We start from the raw sequence: 25,888 nt of genomic DNA, 5'->3' as shown, positions 1-25,888 counted from the left end.
ATCGTTTTGACCTAGTACGTTGTGACATTGGTTTGTGTCCTCACTAAATATTCCCAATCTCAATAAATTTGGCTATTCAAAATAACAAACCACGGAAAATACTTCCAAGTTGACATATGTTTCGTGATGTACGCTATCACATGAAAGGCCTTATGTAGTTTTTATGATTCACACAATATATCGTATTTGCTCTTTATCGTGTGCCTGGATTTTGACCTCAGTCACACCTTTTTCATTTGTCATGTATCAGTAGTTGTATTCTTCCAACTTAATGACATATCATATTACCGTGTTTCTCATTGAATGATGCAAGTTTTTGTTGTTCATTCTCTGTAAAGATTTGTGACATTTCATTTCATTCCTCGCAGTAAAAATTAATCGGATTACAGTATATAAACCAAGTTAATCACACACGAGACAATGTTCAATTTGTATGTTATCTTCCTTGATTATTAATTATCCACGCATTAACATCAACTAAGTCAAAGTTTGTGAAGGACAAGGTGGACACAGCTTAGTCATGTGCATACTACTAAACTTAATATCTATTTTTTTACTCCATTCATATATATACTGTAAACCGCATAATATTCGTTGTCAGAAACGTTTGCTATTTGTGGAAGAAAATAATTGTGAAAATCACTTCGACTACCTAGGGCACAATAGTCTCAATGAAATATTCACTGCTTGAAAGTCACTACATCATAATGTCTTAAAGCGCTCAGTTAAATATTCACTGTTACAATTCATTTTGATATTTCCACTGACTGTAACAATTTGCAAAACTTTGTCCCTTGCAAAAGTAAGAAGGTTTGGAGTAATTCAATCAACATAAAGAAATAGATGTTTCCATAAAAAAATAAGTTATTTAATTTACTGGATCTATTTTACGGGATGAGTACTTTGTGTAAATGTATTGACATGAGTGTCTGGATCCTCAAACCTTTATCATGCGTTGACAAATTTACTTTCAGTTTACCCTATTTGTTGTTAAGAGATTCCACTCTACTACAAACAACACATATGGAGAATCCTTCCTAATATTGCACGTCATATACATGCAGTGATGCATCTAAGTAAAATACATCAGTTGTCAGTAGTGATGTTGTGTGGTGCACAATAAACCTATAATGCGATGCTGATATAAATAAATTAATTCGTTATGTGTTGTTCCACAAAAACCTTACCTGTGTAAATCAACCTTTCAGTATTTGGCCATTTCATGCGTAATCTAAGCATGTTTGTGTTTTCTTTGTAGTTTTCCAAAAAGTGTGTGTTTAGGACACCAATGACATTTAGTCCCAGATCGGATGGACAGAAAGCTAGACCGTCACCTTCCAGACGAGAAATGTTCATGGAAGAACTGAGATTAGACAGTGAGTAGGCGATTTAAATGACCTCCCACCTAATGGCGGGTCACTATTATTGCCTGGTTTATATTCACAGCTCTATCTGAACCTTTGAAAACAATTTAACATGGTTTTGGCGATGGTGTACATGTAGGATAGTGATCTATGAATTGAACTCGTGTATATGGTTAATTATTCCAACAATAATTTCCTTCTACAAACCTTGCCCAGACTTAACACCAAGACCCCTATACTACACAGACTCCTAACCCTCACTTAACCCCTTCTACCTCAGAACTATCGTTATGATTGTAATTGTTTCCAGTGCAATTGGAAATGGCGTTCTTATAGCGTGTATGTATGTCAGTCATGTAGAGTACCATAAAATAAAATAACAAGTTACACAAAAGTGATGTCAATAGCATGACACATTTCTCGTGCCTGGAAAGCCGGAGGTAATATCTTGAGATTTTAAAATTGCTTGACACGTTGGCAAAATAAGGACAACGAATTCCATCATAAATGCGACGGTATGCATTGAGATTATGGATCCAATAAATTATTGACCGGCATTGTGTGGGTGCCTTATGAAATCAGCTAGAGCGGCCCTGAACAATGTGAACAACCACATTATATATTCACCAAACATGTTGTATTATTATTAATACCAGTTGCTCCCATGGTAAGCTTAACATTTCTATCTGTTTACATGTATGTGCTGCACTACGTACATTTACTACCAGCATATCTGAACTGTGTGAAATAATCTAAAATGTATAGGTATATCAGGCATGCCATGCTTTAAAAATAAGAATTTACTAAAAAAAACAAAAAGTGGGTTGGGCAATTTAAAGAGTATAGAAAATGTATCGCTAATAGTAGTTTGGTAAATTGGTAGGTAGGGCTGATACACCCTGGAACATCGTGTCCTCATTCATGATAAATCAAACAACAGCTAACAAAAGAAAGTCTTCCACTTATTGGTAGAGGAACTATACTTCCATTACCCGAATCCAGAATTAAATGTCCACCACTCAGTTTCGATAACAAACTGCTTGTGATTTATTTCAGTTATTCAATTTTTTGTAGTTATTTTAAAATATTATAAGGAATAGTTTTTCTATACAAGCGATCACAATCAACTAAAACCCAGAACACATAAGAATGTAGTTTTCTAGAATTTCATCTAAGATTAGTAATCCATGTAGACAAATACAATCATAAAATTAATTAATAACATGTTTATATTCTGGTTAGTATACTGTGTTATACAGAGATATCTACAAATGGCATGAACAATGACCCACACTACAACCTACATGTATTTGGTACAGCAGTCATTCATGGGTCAATAACTGGAGCTAATAACCGAACGTCACTGTCCTGTAATTCAAAAAGCAATTCCCACTGAATACAACAAATTCAATTCCCAACTAAAACCACTTTCACATGACAAGCCCGCCTTACCAAGACTCAATTCAAATGATATTTTAATTCAAAATGGCCATCGCAAGGGAAACACAGTGCCTTGTTCAAAAAAAATAGAACGCTTAAATATAGTTTACATGAAGAAAAGCCCCTCCCACTAATACCTGCTGTATTTTATATACACTATATTATGAATTATAAAAACTGCTCTAATTTTTTCATTACATTAGGAAATATTTGCAATAGAATACAAATACACTGAAATAAAAAATAAATTAAAAAAATAATATACAGGTGCGTACATCATCCAAATGAATTTAAGGTAGCGGGACTATTATTTGCATACTTGTTTTCATCCTCTAATTGTGACTAAATGACTACAAATAGACCCAGGAAAGTATATATTTTTAGAATCGCCAGACTTCACGCTTTTCACAAGTGTGTTTTGCATGCCCGTATCTGCATTCTACGACGCGTTACTCAACCAAAAGTGAAAAATTACTTTTTCTGTAAAAAAAATAATTACGCATTGATGCTGGCGATAAGAAATATTTTTTTCACTTTTCCTAGTTGTTCAATAGTCTGGTAAATTGAATGTGTCTGGTCAGTTTTATTCAAGCAACGCGTTTTAAAAAATAGTGTGCTGAATTTCAATTACTGTTTTAGTCGCATTGCCCCCAACTCAAACCACAACTCGTTGGTAAATAATCGATGAAATAGTTTGTCTGGACACATTCAAGTTCCTCTCACTGTCACCTTAAAGCTGTGAAAATTTTGGTGTTAATCTGACGACAATAAGTATACGTTATTTTTTGTTAAAGACCTTGTATTTTGAAAAAACATAAACTCCTAGAAAATGTCCATGAAGAAACAGCAAAGATTTTCAAGCTTGTTTATCGGCACAATCAATTTGTTTTCCCATCAAGGTCTGTTTTAACATGTGTAGGGACATCCAAATGTGTAAGGCTATTGGAAACCAAAAAAATAAAGGAATGGGATAGCTATAATTGGATAAATTAGGCATATGAAAACACCAAAATCAATGATTTTTTTCAGTGGCTGTGTGACCTTGTGTCTGACACATTCATATGCAAATGACTAATCTTTGAAACAAATAGGGGCGGAGAAAAAACACTCAAATGTTTGGAAACACTAATTGTGTGTCAGATAGCTACTGATAACACATCCTAACATTGCTTTGTCTTGAGTTTAACTTTGAAACTTATATGCACACAGATTAAACCTGTGTTGTTGATTTTGGAAAACACTACTGAGGCTGCCTTGCTTCCCTTCAGAAAATCTACATTTTAACCAACTTACATGACATTCTATGTTATGTTGACTTTATCACATGAAAGTTTATAGTGCATTTCATCAATTAATAAATAAATGTGAAAATCGTAATTTTCAACACAAATAATATTCTCGCTACCTTAAGAAGGGAAATTTTCACTTTTTTCTTGATTTTTCAAAAATTGATTAAACGTTCACTTTAGACCTTGATACATCATCCCAGGTTTACAAAAGATCGAAATTGCGAAACAACGTCGCTCAAATCAGTGTTTTAAAACGCTAGCAGAAAAGACTACAACTGCCGTTTCGTGGATATTTGCACATTGTTTATCTTTGAAAGGGTTTAAATGATAACATCTTATCTGTATACTCTGTTGTTGACGATTCTGATATAACGGGTGATAAGCTTCCCGTCGCAAACAGTGCGTGTTTATCTAACGTCCATTGTCAGCATTATTGTCAGTCGAGACGTCGCCGGAGAAACATGGTCATACAGTACCCATTTCGCCCAACCTTTCGCTTTTACATCGACTGCTTAACGCTTAATTTCCGACCATGCGGTCTTGTCCGACCGGAAACCGACCGCATTTTAATCGCGTTTTTTTGGGGGGGGGCTCGCTCTCTCATTGAAAACACTGACCGCTCGTCCAAACACTGATCACTGGCGCAGAAGTGGTCGAAATGGTGGTTTTGATAGTAAAGTGTGAACATACAACTAACTCGTATTAACTATTATTAAATTCTGAACGGCACTTCAAATCTAATAGTTGTATAACACTTGTATCGTGAAAGCAACTGAACTGGGACCTCTTGTTACGTGTTTTGGGTGCTTGTTCTAAATGTAATATGTTATTTTAATGAGACAGTTACGTGAAAAAAACATAGGTAACTCATTTTGACAGAGCAGAGAAACGAGGAAATGTTAATGATTAATTCCAAAAATAACGATACCGAATCCACGTCGGTCCATGTCTGGTAAAATTTGACATTCAATTTTTAAAATTAAGTCACGATCATTGAATGACTTCGGTCTAAACCGTATACGTATACGTAAAATTGTTCCCACAAAAATATTTTCGACTAAAAACGGCCACATGCCCTGAAAAAAATCGAACAGAGCTTGACATGTATGAATAATTTATTGGGCTCAAAAATTTAGTTATAGCCATAAATATTTGGTGGCCTGTCGATGAACAATTTCGAAACTCAAGATTCACACGGCTGCGAAAGTAGAACATTCCGGAGGCGGTGAAACGGAAGAGCCAAACTTAACGCATAAAAATAGAACGCGTATTTTGACCTCTGTGTGGCCAACCAATGGCTGGATACGAAAACGTTTGCAGTCGTTGCCAAAGAACCCCGCGCCCATCGCCTGGCGATGCTCTTCACCCCCTCCGGAATGTTCTACTTTCGCAGCCTAATCGCAGGTTTTTCGAAAAACGTCGAAAAAACACAAGAATTAGTAGAAATGTTCCTATTTTGGGCGGATTATTGATAGAAAATAATGTCTTTATTACAAAAATGCCGTGAGTTTTTCCCTTAGTTATTTTTTATCGGCGAAAAACTGCGAACTCGGCAAATTTGGTTGCACAACTTCCCTCTATCCACAGTGGAGGGACTGTGCTCTATCATATACACCCAGCGACACCGATGCCAGCTGACTGTGGGAGAAACCAACGGGGATCGACATTCCAAACAAATTATTGGGACACGGTGTACAGACATTCCAAACAATCGAAATTATCAACGAAAGACGAGGTTTTATTTTAGGCTTAGAAATATTTTCTTTCCGTCAGCCCATGCATGGAACTGCCATTTAGCTTCATTGTCCTTCAGCTTGTCTTCGCCTCGGAACACATCGCGAAGACTCAATAATCAGGAAAGAAAACCCAGACAACCATGTCGTACTTGTGTTGAAATACATTTTGTATTTCACGTCAGAATATTGTTTAAAATAAAATATTCAGTCCAAGCCAAATCGAGGCCAAAGGGTCAGGTTGCGTGCATATAATTATAGATAGTTAAAACGAAAAGTATTTGAACTTTTGTCAGCTGTTCAACATCTATAAAAACCATAAAGACAATTATAAGACAATGTGAACCTCGGAAATTTTTCTGTTAGTCCGAATTTTAAATGCGTGCGAGCGAGCGGTGATATTTCGGAGTTTGTGCGGTCGAAAATAAAGCGGAAATTGTCCGGTCAAATTCAACAAGCGGTCAAAAAAGCGAGAAAATAGGTGATTGGAAAGCGGGAGCGGGCGGGAGGTAGTGCGAAATGAGTGCTGTAAATTTGCGCAACTTTTTTTTAAATCGTTTTATTTTCCAAGTCTATATTCTATTTTACTAATACCATGTTTTCTAACGCAATGGCGAAGAAAAGAAAGAAAGCGTCGACAGATGAGGCAAAGAAAAATCTGTCACTCAGTGTCGCACTCTGACACAGCAATTTTTTTTTCAAACATCGGCCATTTTGTTTCACCATGAAAACCGTTTTATTAGATCACTTATCAGAGACACTTGAAGGATTAGCTTGTTTGTAAACTGTCAGCGTGTACAGTGGGACAGTAATGTTTGTCAGAGGATTATCCCTCGTTGTTCGTTTGCATAACAATGGAAACCCGAAACGTTCCTGGAGTGGGGACTCAAATGCCAGCAGTTTTCTTCATTTTTCACGCTCGAGCTTGAAATTATTCATTATCTGACACTCTTTATGAGCTCTATGATATCAGTGGTTAATATGTTTGGCCATTTTTAGTGTATATATATAATAATGCAGCAAATCTACAGTGTTTTATTAACCAAGACTGTTTTTCGCGTTTTTCTCGAATTGAAGTTTCGATTGAGTACGACTCATTGGGACCGCCGCCAAATCAAGTGCGTTCGGACTAGGACATTCAAACTCGCAGTTATCGTTCAAAAGATAATGATGGTGCGAAATATGTCTGGGTTTTTAAAGAAAATGCTTTGTCACAGAATAATAGTCTGTTAAAGGTGCCAAGTATGAAATAATTTGAGGACAAAAAAACAAACCTGCATAGAAAATCGGAATAATAGGTCTTTGATTATCGGAGACGCATTTCAATGGACTTGATTACGGACAATGCATAACTTAAATTTCACCAGGAAATTCCGCAGTGTGCTCTCGCAATCGCGTACTTAGTCATTTTTACAAGATTCACCATTTTTGATGTCACGTGATAATTATGTAAACAATGACCGTCCAGTTTGTGCGAACTTGTACCTCTATACCTAGTCTTTTGAAATATATAAGCTAAATTACTCTTCTGAACAAGACAACAGACAGAGAATGATTTATTCGAAAACGTCACAAAACCCTGTGGAAAACCTGCTATGTAGTGCTGCTAATTTAAGTGGCTATTTTAGTAACACTGATGACCTGGGGTCACGTTCACCAGGAGCCGAGAACAAACTTCTTATTTATCGATTTTTATGTTGACATTTGTTCCAAAAGTCTAGTTATTATATTAGAGTCTCAATTATTGTTATGAACATTAGCGAAGTTCAAATATGAGAAATAATTCTTAGTTAGAACTTTCGGGTTTTCAGAGCGCATTACGAGAGTTGTTATGAACATCGTGACTGAATTATTATTATCGAACAACAAACATTCAGGATATATCATTGTACAAGATTCGTGATTTATTTGTGTATACACTCTGATATCGGGAAATCGTTTATTACAAAATTTATGCACCAGCTATTCTACAGTTATTGTCATTCGCGATGATTTCACTCTGATTTGTAAGATAAATTCTCCATACTCTTCCATTACCCATGATACTGTTCGAGCCTCGTTGGTAGGTTTTTCTAGAATGTTCAAGATGTCGCTGGTGTAACAAGTGTTTGTAAACCGTTCCGTTGAAATAAAACGGAGTTTGTGTTCATCGAGAACCGTGAGTTTCTTCAGTGTCACTGGGAATGGGCGAAAACCTGTATCAGAACATTAAACGTTCCCCACACTGAAAGGTGGCGACCACGAAGGGACTTACTGCACAATAGCGTTTGTGTTATACAGAACCGTGTAATACAACAGTGAGTATTATTGCCAGCTTATATAAAAAGAACTGAAACATTTGATGCGAAGTTAAAGAATACGTGAACTGTTCATACTACGCCACACAGAAATACACCAAACATGGCATTTACGGAAGAGAAATTTGCAAGGCAACTAACAATAGCCAAACTCAAGCTTGAGGAAATTACTGAATTATCACAGAGTGAATGTACTGCTGATATAACAATGGCGTATGAACAAGTAGGCGAGTTACTGAAACGGCTGGAGCATTCGAGAGATCAAACAACTGAATATCTGTTAGACAAAGAATCAGAATTAGAGTATGTGAAGCAGTGGACAACAACGCAGAAAGCGTCCATGCAACCAATCAGGGAGTCTCGTCAGCATATCAAAAAATTGGTTGATGATGCAACAGAGCGAGAGACACAAGGGAAACTAGAAAAGGAACTACATATCCAGCAAAGGGTGAGTGAAGAGCAATCCAAACACCGACTACGACAACAACAAGAAATTGAAGAGATAATTATTCGTCAACAAAAACAAGAGGAGGAGTGGTATTTGAGAAAACTTGATTATGAAAAACAAATACAAGCTAGACATGCTGAACAGGTGAGCAGTGGACAGTCTTTAACAGCGCCCTCTACACAAGCAGTGAAACTACAAAAGTACACTATTACTCCCTTCTCTGGTGATTACAAAGACTGGTTACGCTTTTGGAATCAGTTTACTGTGGAGGTGGATGGGTCCAATATTGCTGAAGTCAGTAAATTTAATTATCTAATTGAATTGGTGAAAGACAAACCAAGAGAGGACATCTTGGGACTGCCTCACACTGCTGCAGGTTATCAGGAAGCTAAGAAAATACTTCTACAAACATACGGTAAAGATATTAAAGTACACAAATCACTGATAAAAGGCCTTGAGGAAATTCCAACTGTTACTAACATCCACAAATTGAATGAAGTACATGACTTTTATAACAGGCTATCAAGAATTGTGCGTACACTCAAAACAATGAATAAACTGACTACAGCACAAAGTTCAGTATATACATTAATGGACAAACTAGGTCCTGTACGTGAAGTGCTTGTACAAAAGGATGACAACTGGGAAGAATGGGGTCTAGAAGAGCTTGTTGAGAGTCTGCGGAAATATGTGGAAAGAAATCCACAGAGAGTTACTGAGGAGAATAATACTACAAAATGGAGAGATGATAAGAAAAGAAAAGATGAAAAATTGCTGCTTGGGAGTAATGGAGATCACACATCGAATCGTAAAATTAAGTGTGTGTATTGCCGTTCTGAAGATCACTCCAGTTATAGTTGTGTCAAAGTGCTCGATTTGGCCACAGGGAGAGCCATACTCCGTAGAAATCGAATGTGTTTCAACTGCACAGGAGTTGGACATTTTGCGATTGACTGCAGATCAAGGGGATGCAGAAATTGCAAAGGAAAGCACCACACATCAATTTGTGACAGGGCAAAATCTACACTTAACGTTTCAGAGAGTGCAAAAGTAGAAAAGGGACTGAGTATCACTACACAGCATACAAGTGCGATTCATGCTACAGTCCTGAGCAAAGTTGGAACAGAGACAGTTCGAATCATGTTTGACACAGGTGCTGGTAGTTCATACGTGTGTACTGACTTGATAACACAATTGCACTTGAAACCTATAAAGAGAGAACAACGCTGTATAGAACAGATGTATGGCACTGTCATGAAAACTGTCGAACTGTACACTATTACAATAGAATCACTAGCAGTAGGTGGGTTTTCATTTGATGTCACCTGTGTAAATGCAGAAAAGGGTGTTTTAACCCACTTACCAAACCCAAACATCAAATCACTGAAGAAACGACATGTTCGGTTTCGCAGACTGCAGTTTAGTGAGGAAGAAACGACTGAGAATCTACTTGCTATTCACATCATCTTGGGAGCAGCCGACTACCAGAGGATTCGAACAACAGAACCGCTGGTGTTGGGCATAAATCCAGACAAGGATCCAGGTGCTGAGTTCACTATGTTGGGTTGGACAATTTCAGGAAAACAGTCATCAACAGAAAGTCAAACAGAGAAGCAGTTCTTCATGAAAACCGGATATGAAGAATTTGAGAAGCTGTGCTCACTGGATGTTTTGGGAATTAGGGATGTGGGTAGCAAAGTAACTTCAATGATTCATGAAGAATTTAGACAACAGTTGAGTATGACAGAACAGGGATACTACGAAACCAAACTGCTATGGAAGGAAGATCACATTCCTCTTCCTACAAACAAAGGCTTATGCACAGCTCGACTGTACAGCACATCAAAGAAACTAGAGAGAATGGGGAAATTAGAGGAGTACAATGACATTATGAGAGAACAAATAAATGAGAGAATTATTGAGCCTGCACCATTTCATCAAACAGGGGAGGTCATTCATTATGTGCCACATCAGGCTGTTATCAGAGAGAAAGCAGAAACAACAAAGATGAGGATAGTGTACGACTGCTCAGCAAAAGCCAACACAAAAAGCCCCTCACTCAATGACTGCTTAGAGACAGGCCCCTCACTACAGCCACTACTGTTTGACATTATGATAAGGAACCGCATGCGAAAATATTGCATCAGAGGAGACATCCAGAAGGCTTTTCTTCAAATTCGAGTACACGAACAAGACAGAGATGCAATGAGAATTTTGTGGTACAACAATCTACAAGATCGTCAACTGATGGAGTACCGTTTTACACGGGTGATCTTTGGAGCAACTTCAAGTCCATATATCCTAGGAGTAACACTGCAAAAACACATTGAAAACTATAGGGAAAACTATCCAATAACAGTCCAAACCCTATTGGATGATACATATGTTGACGATATTCAAGGAGGAGAGACAGAACGTGATGTTGCAGTATTCAAAGAAGAATCTACCAAAATACTATCAGAAGGTGGGTTTTCACTTCACAAATGGCACAGCAACATCACCCATCTTAGCTCCAAAAACAACATAAAACATGAAGGGACTGATAACACATCAACCAGTGACACAAAGATTCTCGGTATCCCATGGAACAAGATGGAAGACACACTGATTCTTGACTTTGAGCCAGGCTTAAAAGGCAGTGAACCAACTACTAAACGGAAAATGATATCGGATATTAACAGCATTTATGACATACTTGGGTGGAGTTCACCAGTAACTATCACTGCAAAATTGATCTTCAGTGAAGTTTGTCTCCTTCAGTTACATTGGGATGAAAGGGTGCCAGAGGGAATTCACAAAAAATGGTGGATGTGGATAAAGAGCTTGCAACTAGCACCAACCATAACCATACCACGCTGTGTGTTTACCGACACACCCACAAGTTTTGAGATTCATGGATTTGCAGACGCCAGCAAAGTAGCTCTCTGTGCTGCAGTCTATGTTGTGGCATGCCGGGACTCAAAACCAGTCAGTCAGCAGTTGCTAGTTGCCAAGTCCAGAATCGCACCAAAAGACAGGAGCATCCCAAGATTGGAATTGGCAGCTGCTCATACTCTAGCTAAATTGCAGAATAATGTTTCAAAGGCACTAGCTGCATTTCCCATCACAGCCTGGAATAGTTGGGTAGACAGCACAACAGTTTTGTATTGGCTTCAAAACCACGGTGAATGGTCAACATTCGTTCGCAATCAGAAAACCCAAGCGACTTAGGGACCAGAGGCACAACGCCAGACCGTCTTGGTACACTTTTGTTCAATGGGCCAAAGTGGCTTTCAAGTGAGATAGACAGACCAGTTCAACCAGAGATTTCTGAATCAGCAGGCACGAAAACAGAAAAGAGGTCAACGAAGTACAATAAAGCTATGCTTCTGACAGAAGATGAGAACGACTTGAATAAATGGGTACAAGACCTCCTGAGCCGATTTTCCTTCTGGAAGCTTTTGCGCATAACGACACACATAAAGCGTTTTGCAGACAGCTGTAGAGGGATGAGACGGATTGGGTCTCTCACTAAATCTGAGATGTCAGCAGCGAAAACAGTATGGATTAAAATGACACAACAAACAAACAGAATGACAGTCGACATTGCAATATCAGTAGATCATGACGGGATACAGAGATGCAGCAGTAGAATCCAAGGTTACAATCCAATCTACATTCCACGAAAGACAGCCTTAGCGAGACGGATAATTGAGCATTGCCATATTCTAACATTACACGGGGGAGTAGCCACAACAATGAGTAAGGTGAGAGAGAAATACTGGATTCTAAAACTGAGATCCCTAGTCAAATCAATACTACACAATTGCAACCATTGTAAAAAGTACCGTGCAAAAATGTTGGATGCACCTGTGACATCAGTTCTGCCTGCCTTCCGAACTGAATTTACTGAGCCCTTCGATGTGACAGGTGTGGACTTTGCAGGACCACTTCACTACAAATTAGGCAAGAGTGAAACGAATAAGTCTTACATCGCTCTCTTTACATGTGCAACTACCAGAGCTGTACACTTAAAGCTGTGCAGAGATATGTCAACGATAGAATTCAAACGTGGACTGAAGGAGTTTGTTGCACGGAGAGGATCACCAAGTTGTATGGTGAGTGACAATGCCAAGACATTTGTTGCGACCAAGATGTGGCTAACTAAGCTTCAGAATGATGAAGATATATTCAACTACCTCACAACAAAGGGCATTGAGTGGAGATTTAACCTGTCACGCTCTCCATGGTGGGGTGGTTTCTTTGAGAGACTCATTGGCATCACAAAAAGAGCCCTTTCCAAAACTATAGGACGAGCGCTGCTGACGTTCGAAGAACTTGAGGAAGTACTGCTGGATGTAGAAGTTTTCATGAACAACAGACCATTGTGCTACATGGAGGAAAACTTAGAACAAGTAGTTATCACTCCAAATATGTTGTTACGCGGACAGCCAGCACGTTACCTAGAGGACAATGTTCATGACTTAGATGATGACATATGCAAACGTCTAAAATACCTTAAGACCTGTAGAGAACATGTACGTAAACGTTGGTTGAATGAATATTTACATGCATTACAGGAGCGTAATACCAAGGGGTTAGAAACCAAAAAGCATGAATTGCCAGGAAAGAACTCTGTCATTCTACTGAAGGACTCAACAAAGAACCGAGCAAATTGGAAGATAGGACGCATTGTAGATACCATTGTTGGTAAGGACGGAGTGATCAGAGGATACAAAATCAAGACAGGCAGTGGCTACATCGTTGAAAGGCCACTCCAATTGGTTTGTGACCTAGAAATCAGCAATACAAATGATGAAACTCCAGTGGGTGATGATATTAAATCAGAAGAACCAGTTGGGACCCTCAAGAACCAGAATGTGAGTCGTCCAAGTCGAAAGGCAAAGACTGCTGCAGTGAACCGCTTAGTTGGTGTCATTGCAAACGAGATTGAGGACGATTAGAAAACCATGATATTAAAGTTAAGGTAACTTTAATAGGGGGAGGGTGTGGAAAACCTGCTATGTAGTGCTGCTAATTTAAGTGGCTATTTTAGTAACACTGATGACCTGGGGTCACGTTCACCAGGAGCCGAGAACAAACTTCTTATTTATCGATTTTTATGTTGACATTTGTTCCAAAAGTCTAGTTATTATATTAGAGTCTCAATTATTGTTATGAACATTAGCGAAGTTCAAATATGAGAAATAATTCTTAGTTAGAACTTTCGGGTTTTCAGAGCGCATTACGAGAGTTGTTATGAACATCGTGACTGAATTATTATTATCGAACAACAAACATTCAGGATATATCATTGTACAAGATTCGTGATTTATTTGTGTATACACTCTGATATCGGGAAATCGTTTATTACAAAATTTATGCACCAGCTATTCTACAGTTATTGTCATTCGCGATGATTTCACTCTGATTTGTAAGATAAATTCTCCATACTCTTCCATTACCCATGATACTGTTCGAGCCTCGTTGGTAGGTTTTTCTAGAATGTTCAAGATGTCGCTGATGTAACAAGTGTTTGTAAACCGTTCCGTTGAAATAAAACGGAGTTTGTGTTCATCGAGAACCGTGAGTTTCTTCAGTGTCACTGGGAATGGGCGAAAACCTGTATCAGAACATTAAACGTTCCCCACAACCCTTCTCGCTACCTTAATTCAACAGTTGGATCAAGAGAGACCCAGGAAAAGGTTTTTCCGGTGACCCGTGAGAAAGACATCTTTTTCGGCAAAACCATGGACTCGTATATTAAAATGCGACATATTTTACCCACACGACAACGCACGATAGGTTCGCTAATATCTTGCTTGAACTTGGCGTAACAATCCGATGACACTATGAAGTTAAACAAATGTTTAGCTTCCTGTTGTAGCATATCTCATGACACAATGGCACAGGTACACGTGCTGTGACCTTATATAAGTAAAACTATGGCAACGTTTTCTCTTTGACACTGGTTTCACTGATACTTTGAGGCAGTGAAATGATAGGTGACCGTGGTGAAACCAACGATTTTCACAAATTTGAAAGTTATGTTTTTCAAGTATAAATTCTTACATAAAACACAACATACCTGTTTTTGTACGAACAGCTCACCAGAATTCTTAAAGTAAGGCAAGTCGTTGCTTAGCTGTGAGTTGTTGTTCATAAAACTAAAGGCTAATTGATCATTAACTCAGACCGCGAATGAAAATCGACGAGTACGCTAACCACGACGTTATCGATGTGCAAGCCACAGACAATGTACCAGATGTGATCCCTGAACTAAAATGTTCTCTGAATATAGACTCATTTCATAAATCGAGCGTCCTGAAACACTTCCTGTTTCAGAGTGACTGAAAGTGAGGTCAGTAGGTATAGAAAATACATTGTCTCCATAGACAGACACAGCAGCTATCCATATTGTGTTAAAGGCAAGATTTTGATTTTGACCCAGTGCTATGCTGACAGATGAAGTGTGTACTGTGTTTATGTTTGTGTGTTTTGTTTCTGCTATAAAGTAACTATCATGAAAACGTAGTGCAGACTTTGTTTTTCTGCATAGCACTTGATCAAAAGAGAAATAAATATTAATGAAATGCTAATAAAAAATTTTGAATAATTTTTAATGCGTCTTCAATACATGTGAATCTGAATCTGAAGAGTGCTTTGTTGTTTTTGGATCTAGTAGTCAGTCACATTGGAGATTGGTTTGTGTCGTTACTAAATATTCCCAATAGTGTTTTTACTTGTACCAGTAGAATTCTGAAAATGTGGCTATTCAAAATGGCAAACAACGGAAAATGCCCGGATGTATCTGATTTACTACATACTTATAAAATACTTTTAATGTATTAAATTAAATTAAATTAAATTACATTAAATTAAATGCCATTATGTAGCGAGTTTTACATAATACTTTACATGATTCTCATAACTATGACTAAACAAATTAGCATTTTTAAACATTGTATATCGTCACTGCCCAGCGGTAGTATGATTCACAGTATACCATGCTTTCATATCATATTTCCAATGATGTTTCTATTAATTTTTTGATCTTTACAATTGTATTTAATCAGTATAATAAATAAACCAACAATGGAGTTCGTGGCTTTTACAGTTGGAGGTTCTGCTTACATTGGCCTGGGACATATTAGTATGCAAATTAACTGATTATTAAGCATAAATAAGTACCACAACATCAGAATACAAGGGAATTTTGTGTTATGTAGTACAATATAGGTAAACTGAGTTTGTTATTGTTGACATCTGTGAAACAAGTCACAAACACGGTATGTATGTCTCGTTGTAATAAAATACAATAACAATTCTCTATAGACAATTAGTGATACAACAAAGCAAAATTCATTGTCATATAACAGTATCGATATAGAAGACAATGGTGTCAGACATACTATGTAGTGGGTGGTGGTCGAAACTCATTTTCTAGGACACTTGTGGAAATCAGCGCCTTGAATAATGGTGTTAATTTTCCTCACGTACCTCATCGCCAAGGGATTAAGTAGTGGGATTAACCATATGTACAATAACATACAGTGAATTGTGAATTGAATTGTTTGTCTAAATAATACTTCTCACCGAGCGGTAATTAGCTCTGTTAATAAAATATTTACATAAATGTATTTCAAGGGAAGTAAAGTGTATATAACTTCTATAACTTTTTGTGAGTTGTTTACAGTACAGAATCATCAATATTTATACTTACCAGTGCGGTACAACTCAACCACCTTGATCGACCATATGAAAAAAACATGTTTTCACATGCAGTCTGCGAATTTCAATTTCTACAGACAAAACAGATAAAAGGAGAATGATTTATTGTGACGTGGCAAATACCGCTGCAGATTTACATATCATTGTTTGTTTGTTTGTTTGTTACTTATTTACGATATTCTTTACAAAGACAGTAAAAATGTTGGAAATACGTTTAACTAAATCTGTTTCCATATATGATTTTCAAAAAGTCTGTTAAAAGCTTATCGTGGCGTTCATGGTCAAGAAGTGCTCTCACAATATACAACTCGGAAAATATATTTTTTTAAACTTATTTCTATTTGCTTGAAATCTGAAAATGCAATATAATAATTGCTTACGCGAAGATTGTTCCATCGATAGATACGAGTTAAGATTCGCTGTCACAATCGCGGTTGCTTATGTTGGAAACTAGATTTAGATGGCAACCGCCAAAGTATGATTGTTGAACCTGGATATAACTCGTTGTGTAGAAGGCCCTGTTCCTCTCCCGTACATTTCCTCATACATCATACCAAATAAGTACCAGACAAAAGGGTAAGGATGCGTCGCCATCATATTCATAAAATCGATTTAGCTTCCTTCAGTGAAGAAAAGAGACAAACTTCACCCTCATTTAATATGCAACTATTCGGCGCAATACAAACTAACTAGCAAAGGTTTGTTGTGGTGACATTTCAGGAATATGTGCTCCGTTCTGTGCAGTCGTAAGCAATGGTGTCATATTAATTTCAAGAATGTGTATTAACTTTAAAACTATACCACCACATATTACATACACACATAACGTATAACTTGTATACAAAAATACTCTAATAATATTTTAGGACAGATGAAGGTGATTTCCACAGTTGTATGGTTCCAAATGACCGTGGTAATTTTCACGATGTTTGGTTCCACGTGACACGTGACAGTCGTAAAGTAACAGCTATCCATGGGAGCGTGCAGTGGTTTCTACATTTGGCTTTGGCTTTGGCTGTTCGTCACATTGGTAGCACATTTTCTTGATAAAGAGTACCTAGAATTGAAAATAAAATAAACAGGTTCGTTCTATTCAAAATTGGTGTTGTACATATTTGTTTCAAATCATCAGCAATTGTTTCCTATGTGTATCTGGTTCTAATTTCAGCACTACTAAACAGATCTAGCACAGTTGGTGACATAACAGATGGAAACACTGCAGGTGGTTACTGATGTTGATCGCGATGTCTAAGTGAGATGACACTGCACTGCAATATATTTGGAGATGGTTTAGTTGATCGACCAACACTAAAATGGCGGAATTGATATTATATATGATTGACAATTGGACAAATATAGTATTCATTTTTGTACCAATGCTAAATGGCTCTAAATTACTATTTGTATCAATGTTTTGTGAACAGCAATAAATAAATCCACGTCATTTGATTTAAAAGTGGTCAACAGGAATGCTGCTCACATTTGTTTTCGAAATGTAGTCTATTGATTACAACATCTATATCATTTTGATGTCATCGCCAGTGGGTGTGATATGATTTTCTAATACTAGATAATCCATTCTTTACACATATACACGTTACTATATATTAAGTACTAACATTCATTCATCGATATGTATTTCTATTTTCGATTGCATTGATATCTCTCTTGCGTTCAGGACAAAGACCGACGACCAGGCAGATTAGAAAATCCACACAGAGCATATGTAGCGATGTCTTCAGAACGAGGCTATAAAGGCATAGTGTATAATACATGTAATCGTCATGTAATTTATTGTGCATATATTGTCTAATAATGGAGAAGATGAATGTCAGGTACACATATGCATGTGTAACACGTGATTGATACATCATTACATATTACTGCTGAGCTGGTCAAGGGACATGCATTAAGTAAGCGTTTTCTTAGAAGAAGGGGGAAGGCGTAATTAATAATTTAAAAATCATTAGGAAATACACCCATGAATCTAGGGCTATCATATTTGTAAATAACACCCATTCCCTGACAGAAAGGTTGTGGTTTTGAACAATGCTATCTGTTTTTTTACTTGACAACTTGCCGATATTGTAGGAGTCAAACCAAGTTTACGGTTTACTACTATAAAGTTTATCGTATGAAACTAATACACTGGTGACAATCTTCATGCCAATGAGTTCAGCTACGATAGCACAGTCTTCCCAGTCAACTCCCATTACAAACGCTACCGGCATAAACACCCACGAGCAAATCACCTAGAATACACATGCAAGTTAGGTTAAATTATGTATTACATACTACAAATGTGTTCAAGAAGGCATGTATTTTTATGATAAATCAAAATGTATTAATAATAATTTCATCTTCAAATAGTTTTTCATTGCTAAAGAATCTTTTTAGTGGTCCCCTTTCTTTCTTTCACCCACTAAACAATTGCTTGTTTAAGTATTATATTGTTTTTGTTTGAATTGTTCTGACTTTTGAAACGGTGCCTAAAACAGAAAAGGCAATGTTTGATTCTATATTAGCATTATGGTAGTTGGTAGAAACTATTAATAGCATAGGACTTTTTATTTTGTGAGTATATTTGACTGTTGTGATTTATTTGAAGGTTTGATAACGGTATTTGCTTATTATAAATCCTGTCAAGGCGTTGCAATATGTGTCAGCTATATCAAAAGTTATTGTATTACATCCACATACATTTCCCACACCATTACAAGTATTGCATCCACATACATTTCCCACACCATTACAAGTATTGCATCCACATACATTTCCCACACCATTACAAGTATTGCATCCACATACATTTCCCACACCATTACAAGTATTGCATCCACATACATTTCCCACACTATTACAAGTATTGCATCCACATACATTTCCCACACCATTACAAGTATTGCATCCACATACATTTCCCACACCATTACAAGTATTGCATCCACATACATTTCCCACACCATTACAAGTATTGCATCCACATACATTTCCCACACCATTACAAGTATTGCATCCACATACATTTCCCACACCATTACAAGTATTGCATCCACATACATTTCCCACACCATTACAAGTATTGCATCCACATGCATTTCCCACACCATTACAAGTATTGCATCCACATACATTTCCCACACCATTACAAGTATTGCATCCACATACATTTCCCACACCATTACAAGTATTGCATCCACATACATTTCCCACACCATTACAAGTATTGCATCCACATACATTTCCCACACCATTACAAGTATTGCATCCACATACATTTCCCACACCATTACAAGTATTGCATCCACATACATTTCCCACACCATTACAAGTATTGCATCCACATACATTTCCCACACCATTACAAGTATTGCATCCACATACATTTTCCACACCATTACAAGTATTGCATCCACATACATTTCCCACACCATTACAAGTATTGCTTCCACATACATTTCCCACACCATTACAATTATTGCATCCACATACATTTCCACACCATTACAAGTATTGCATCCACATACATTTCCCACACCATTACAAGTATTGCATCCACATACATTTCCCACACCATTACAAGTATTGCATCCACATACATTTCCCACACCATTACAAGTATTGCATCCACATACATTTCCCACACCATTACAAGTATTGCATCCACATACATTTCCCACACCATTACAAGTATTACATCCACATACATTTCCCACACCATTACAAGTATTGCATCCACATACATTTCCCACACCATTACAAGTATTGCATCCACATACATTTCCCACACCATTACAAGTATTGCATCCACATACATTTCCCACACCATTACAAGTATCAGTCAATGCTCGCCACTGCTGATGAAGAATGACAGCGTTGGGGGCCAAAACCACTATCCTCCCACAACTAGATTAAATTTTAATTCTGTTGAAATACTGTCAAAATGAAAATAGCAAAAATTAAGAAAAGAATAACACTAGTCACTGCACCATTTTTAGTCAGAATTAATGTTTAGCCTAACACAAAACTTACATTACGTTTGGTAATATATTGGGTTTTGAAAATAACATAATTTGCTTTAACATTTTTACACATCCCCACCCGATGCCAATTTGAGTCCAATGACAGAAGACGCACGTGGCGGACTATACTAAACTCAACATTCAACTACTAGTATGTTGTAATGTTGAATGATGAACCATGTGAATGGCTTTATACATATACGATACACTTTGTCATCAAAATGGTCCCTGATTAGAGCGTACAGAAAACAGAGTATCACGCAGCTTGTCAAGACGATCAACGATATGGCATTGTTTATATCATATATAAGCGCAACCACGAAATAAACGACGAACAATGCGAGGAGGAGAACCTTTGTAGCCAACCACAACGTTTGTATTTCGTGAACCACTTAATAAGTGTGTTCTGGATTTTTTCAGTTGCCTGAAAAAAAGAACAATGATGAATCTACATGCCACAACTGTTCCGTCAACGTCCGTCAACCGATTCGATCGGAGATTGATAACTTTATCTTTTTGTTTTGGTAATGTATCTTCTAAAACTACTATTTGCTGTTATTACATTTTTAGATTTTCGCAGACTCATTATTCCATCGAACGAATATTGATATGTTTGCGGCAAAGACAGTTTGTATTATACTCTTTATATTAGAGAACTAAAATTATTTTAAAATATTTAATTATTTGTATATAGAGAAAATGAAAGAAGGGCGCAATGTATGACAGTGCATTTAATTTGCTTTGTATTCAACTTGCTGCCAGACAATTAAAAATGTGAGTCTATAATGTCTTTACTGGCAAAATTTAAAACGTATATCGCAATTCTAAATTATAGTGCATTTTGGGATAATTATGTCAGATTCCGGAAGCAAAGACACTTTTTGATGGACGAAGTTGTGTTTGATTCAGTCATACCTATCCCACAATACACTGTGATTTGCAATAGCGATATGGTCTATGGCAGCCAGTAAATCATCTTGGGTTGTGTTGTGATACAAATCGACTGTTATGCTAGATATAAGTTTCGATCTAATTACACAGTTTGAATATTAAAAAAATCAAATTGAACTTGAACTGTAACATGACATAATAAACTTTTCTTGATGTGCTAAGTGTCAGTTTCTATTCTCATAATAATTTATATATTTATGTGCATAACACCAAATCTCACATACACAACGTATGTAAAAGTCCGTTTTTCATGAATTGACAATTCACAAACTGACGAAGCCGGCGAAAATATTGCGTAAACATCGTCAAGGCTCTCCGCAATTTATGTAATATGATTGGCGAATCTACTGTCACTAGAGATCGTGTTGACATTGAAAATGATACTAGATCAGAGCTACGTGCGGAAATGCGCTCACTTGGGTTTATCGTCCATTGCCATACAATATTGGGCGATGCATGAGACTTGTTTTTATAAGGAATATAGTGAAACGTATTTTGGGACTTGCATTGATGTAATATATAGGGACACAGTCCCTTACTCAATTTCCGGTTTCAAGACGGGGTCGGACTGTAATGCGAGTTTCAATAACCGCCCTGCCAATACTGGTTTTGTATTAGGGTAGAGATGCAGTTTATTTGTGAATTTCAATCAAGATAGTTTTTTTCACTTTTATATTGATTTTTATCTAAAGAAAATTCTGTGAAAATTTGACTAATCAACTCTTATTGGAACACCGTTAAAATTGATGGTTATTTTCTGGTTTAAAAAAAACACTCACACGTGGTAATGTTTATGTCCAGTTGCCTAATTTGCATAAGTACGCAAATAACAGGACCTTTGATTGACAATATGCAAATCGAGATTGTACGGGTCATAGTTCATTCAATCAAGCACATGTGCAATTATTCTCAAATCAGTTCTTGCTCGCTTGCAAAGCAAACATTATATTTCCTCTGCGTTTTTCCTAATTTATATCATTACATTATGCGTGGTCTGAAAAGAAAGAGAGGTAGAAAGACGATTCAGATTCTTATTCGAAAAGTTCGAAAGATGGAAAACAGATGCTTATTGTGGGGCTACATTCTGGATTCGAACAAACTAAGTTGAAATGAGACCTCCATTTGTGACTCGATGATTCGCCTAATGTAGCTTACCGCACCTATACCGAATGACAGAGAACTCGCTTCGACAGTTCTGTATTAAGAATGTCGAGATCCACAAATCTCAAGTACTCTCAGAATAACAGGAATACTAGTAGTACATAGTCCCTAGATGTACTCGCCTTGATTGTAATGTCAAAAATAGCATGCCGAAATGAATAATTATGAATATAATAGTGAATCGTCCAAATGAACATTAAATACATTGGCTTTTGGGGAGCTTAGTCCAAGCTAAGGGTCCTAAAAACGGGCCGTATTTAGCCTTTCTTAGTCCGTGCTAAGCGTTCACGCACCTTTTCTTAGCATGGGCTAAGTTATCTGAATGAATACTAAAACATCAGAACATGAGGCATTTTTGTTACGTTGTACAATATATATATAAACTGAGTTTGTTATTGCTGACATCTGTGAAACAAGTCACAAATACACATTGAAGGTATGTATGCCTCACTGTAATCGAATACAATAACAATTCTCTAAAGAAAATTAGCGACTCTACCAAACAACAATACATGGCTATCTAAAATATACCAGAGACATTGATATCGTAGACTACGGTGTTAGACATACTAGTTCTATGTCATGGTAGTGGTTGTTGATCGAAACTCATTTTTGTGGATACTTATGAAAATCATACATTGACTAATGGTGCTAATTTTCCATGTGTACATCACCAAGCGATGAGGTAAGTAGTGGGATTACCGTGACCCATAAATGAAATAACGTACAGTGTATTGAGAAACAAAATGCCCAATAATGCAACTCTTTTGAAATAGATACAATGGGTTGTCTAAATTATATTTTTCACAAAGCAGTAACTAGCTTCATTAAAGTCTATTGACATAAATTTCCTTGAAATGCAGTAACGTGTGTATAACTTCTATAACTTTTTGTGAGTTTTTTTTTTTACAGTACATGATAACGATAGAAATCATCAATATCGTTTTCATGAAAAAATAAAAATAAACTATACTCACATTCAGTCTGCGAAATTTAATTTCTACAGAAAAAAAAACCCAGAAAAAATAGCAAATACCGCTACAGACGCACATACCATTGTTTGTTGCTTACTAGTATTTAAGATATTCATTTACTGGCTCGATAATTACAAACTTGTTTTAAATAAAAAAAAATAGTTCGGCGAGTTTTATTAATATTTATTTGCCATATAGTATCGACAAAATCACCAGAGGGAATCAAAATAAAACATTGTTTTAATTTGCATTTAGCGCAATCCGTTGATACAGCCATATAAATTTCTCAAGCAAGTAGATTGTATCACGGAGCTCCATGACTTCACTGACATCTTCTCGGTTTTCCCGACCACAGGCCGAACTTTCGCATTTGTCCAGTGTACTATCTGGATAGCCATTGGTTTCAAGGCTTCGTTTGCCCCCCCCCCCCCCCCACTCAGGATCCATAGGGGGCCGCATGCGCGTTCCCATTTTCTCGGGAAAGGGGTACTTTTTGACGATCTGTCTCGGGAACATTTTCCCGAGAAAATCGTAGAAAAGGGGGTATTTTTTGCTTGTTTTCCCGAGATTCTCAAAATAGGGGGTGTATTTCAAAACACTTCCCGAGATATACAAAAAAGGGGGGTTTAAAAGGAGTTCTAGACTGAAAAGTTCCCTAGATAGGGGGTGAAATTCATCGGAAAAGCCCGTGAAAGGGGGGGGGGGGTAAATTTTCTTCTTTTCCCTAGATAGGGGGGGTCAAAAAAATGAGGGAACAAGCATAGCCCCCCCTAAATATAGGGAGTGGGGGGCCGGGGTTTGGGAGCTTCCGTTATGACCTGCTCCCGCCATAGGACAATCTGCTCAAACCTATTAAAATATATAGACATTTGTCATATTTAGGTACTACAAAATCTCGACATGGTATATACTATTTCAGAAAACTATATTCTAGTAGGTATCTGAAATACAAGCAATATTCTGTACTCTACGAGAACGCCACCAACGGCAAACCTGGTCGATGCTTTAAAGGACTAATTCACTTGCCCTCTACAGAATAAATTATCATGAGTGCTTCAACGGATCAATTGGATATTCAAGGCCGTAGGAAGAAACAAATATGACCATGTCTGCTAGGGGGACGTGCAGAAGTGGGCCGGCCATAGCCGGTAAGGCCGGTACGGTCCCTACGACCTTGATATTTGGCATGTAGCATACATGACGATAGCTTCAGTTTCAACTGTCAGCCTTTAAACGTTGACCCCTTCTCATTTCAAATAAAAGCGAGACCAGGATACTACTTGTATCGTGTTTTTAGGAAAAGAAAATAAAAAACATTTTTTTTTTGTTTCTTCTGTGAGTGATGTTTCATAAAATTGCCGAAATATCAAAAATACGAGAAGAAAGAATGACCGAGAATGAAAAAGAATGTAAGTAGTATTGAAAAGCGACACCAAGCGATAACTGGAGTCATGCCTTTTGTTTTACTAGTATGTGACGTCACACATTGATTTGAATTCAACCGCGGCGTGCAGTGGTTTGTTGAGAGGCCGACTGAAGTTGTTGTTGTGATCTGCGTTTAGCTCGGCAAAAAAATCAGCCAAGTACAGTCGACTATTGGATTTTAAGAGCCTCGGGATCTGTATTGATGTCGTAAGGGTAAGTATAGCTTACGGTGTTGTTCTTGTTTGGGAAGAATACAGAAAATCAGAAAATTTCTGTCGGAGTGAGTTGGCTTTCGTTCCTGTCTGCGTAAAAATCCATTATGCTTGCAATCACTCGATGCGGGCCTCTTTCCCAAGAATGGATTGTACTGTGTCGGACGATGTGAATTGGTTTGTTTTCGTGTCTAGTGTTCGAGGTCGGATAGAGGATACCACAGTTTCAGTTTATAATTCATAATTCCAATTCCTTCCTTTGACTACGTCGTTCTTTATGGTCAAAATCGTCAATAACGCTACAAATGTATCCAAAGCTGGCAACAATCTCTTGGATTTAAAATTTATGTTTTGTTTTTTAAATACGTTTATTTGTATTCGATATATTGAAGGTTCCGCAATCCAGTGGAAAAAAATGCTTGTTTTTAAACTCTTGGTAAAAAACAAACAAACCGCTTTTTCTTCTGTTTTGTATTACTAGATGTACTGGTAAACTTGTTTCTTGGTGTGTACACTGTGGAAAAAACTGGCCCTTAAAATTAATTCATTTTACTTCCACCACAGGTACAGCATATCACTCTTGACTGGGACAGGAATATTCCTCATAATTCACTGGGGAGATGAGATTGATCGGTTTTAAAATTTTTATTGTGAACTTTACCATACTAGCTCCACCATGAGTTGACCCAAAATTTGACTTGTGTCCTAATGTTGCTCTCTAATCAACCATTCAAATACCTTAATTGGATATATCTTGAATCCGGGTTTTGTCACGTTCAACGGTCAATGTTAAAACATCAAATTAGTCGCTATTATTATCGTCACATATTCTCATACAACTGTATTTGACACTGCTGGGAAG

The 25,888-nt window shown here is 37.2% G+C and overlaps 3 protein-coding genes across 3 annotated transcripts in view; all 3 read left to right on the top strand.

Annotated features, from left to right (window-relative positions):
- Window positions 1–8,226: 8,226 nt before the first annotated feature.
- LOC146741516 (uncharacterized) lies at window positions 8,227–11,781 on the top strand. The gene has a single exon (XM_085500569.1). It carries the CDS (start codon window positions 8,227–8,229, stop codon window positions 11,779–11,781), a length of 3,555 nt encoding a protein of 1,184 aa, XP_085356695.1.
- Window positions 11,782–11,933: 152 nt separating this feature from the next.
- Window positions 11,934–13,514, top strand: LOC146741515 (uncharacterized). Its single transcript, XM_085500568.1, has one exon. The coding sequence runs from the start codon at window positions 11,934–11,936 to the stop codon at window positions 13,512–13,514; it is 1,581 nt and encodes a 526-aa protein (XP_085356694.1).
- An 11,365-nt stretch (window positions 13,515–24,879) lies between these two features.
- Window positions 24,880–25,888, top strand: part of LOC100375065 (kinesin-like protein KIFC3) — a 39,662-nt gene continuing 38,653 nt past the window's right edge. Inside the window, exon 1 of the mRNA XM_006814044.3 lies at window positions 24,880–25,027. The gene's annotated coding sequence lies outside the window, so the exon portion shown is untranslated. The remainder of the gene's footprint in view (window positions 25,028–25,888) is intronic.

Source organism: Saccoglossus kowalevskii, chromosome 6 (genome assembly GCF_978046115.1).
Source record: "Saccoglossus kowalevskii chromosome 6, keSacKowa6.1, whole genome shotgun sequence".
Lineage (NCBI taxonomy): Eukaryota > Metazoa > Hemichordata > Enteropneusta > Harrimaniidae > Saccoglossus > Saccoglossus kowalevskii.
The sequence above is the reverse complement of the archived record's forward strand: the minus strand, read 5'-3'. Positions and strand labels throughout refer to the sequence as shown.

Excerpts from the sequence above, each read along its gene's own strand:
- LOC146741516 (XM_085500569.1), top strand. The coding sequence starts at position 8,227 with ATGGCATTTACGGAAGAGAAATTTGCAAGGCAACTAACAATAGCCAAA.
- LOC146741515 (XM_085500568.1), top strand. The coding sequence starts at position 11,934 with ATGCTTCTGACAGAAGATGAGAACGACTTGAATAAATGGGTACAAGAC.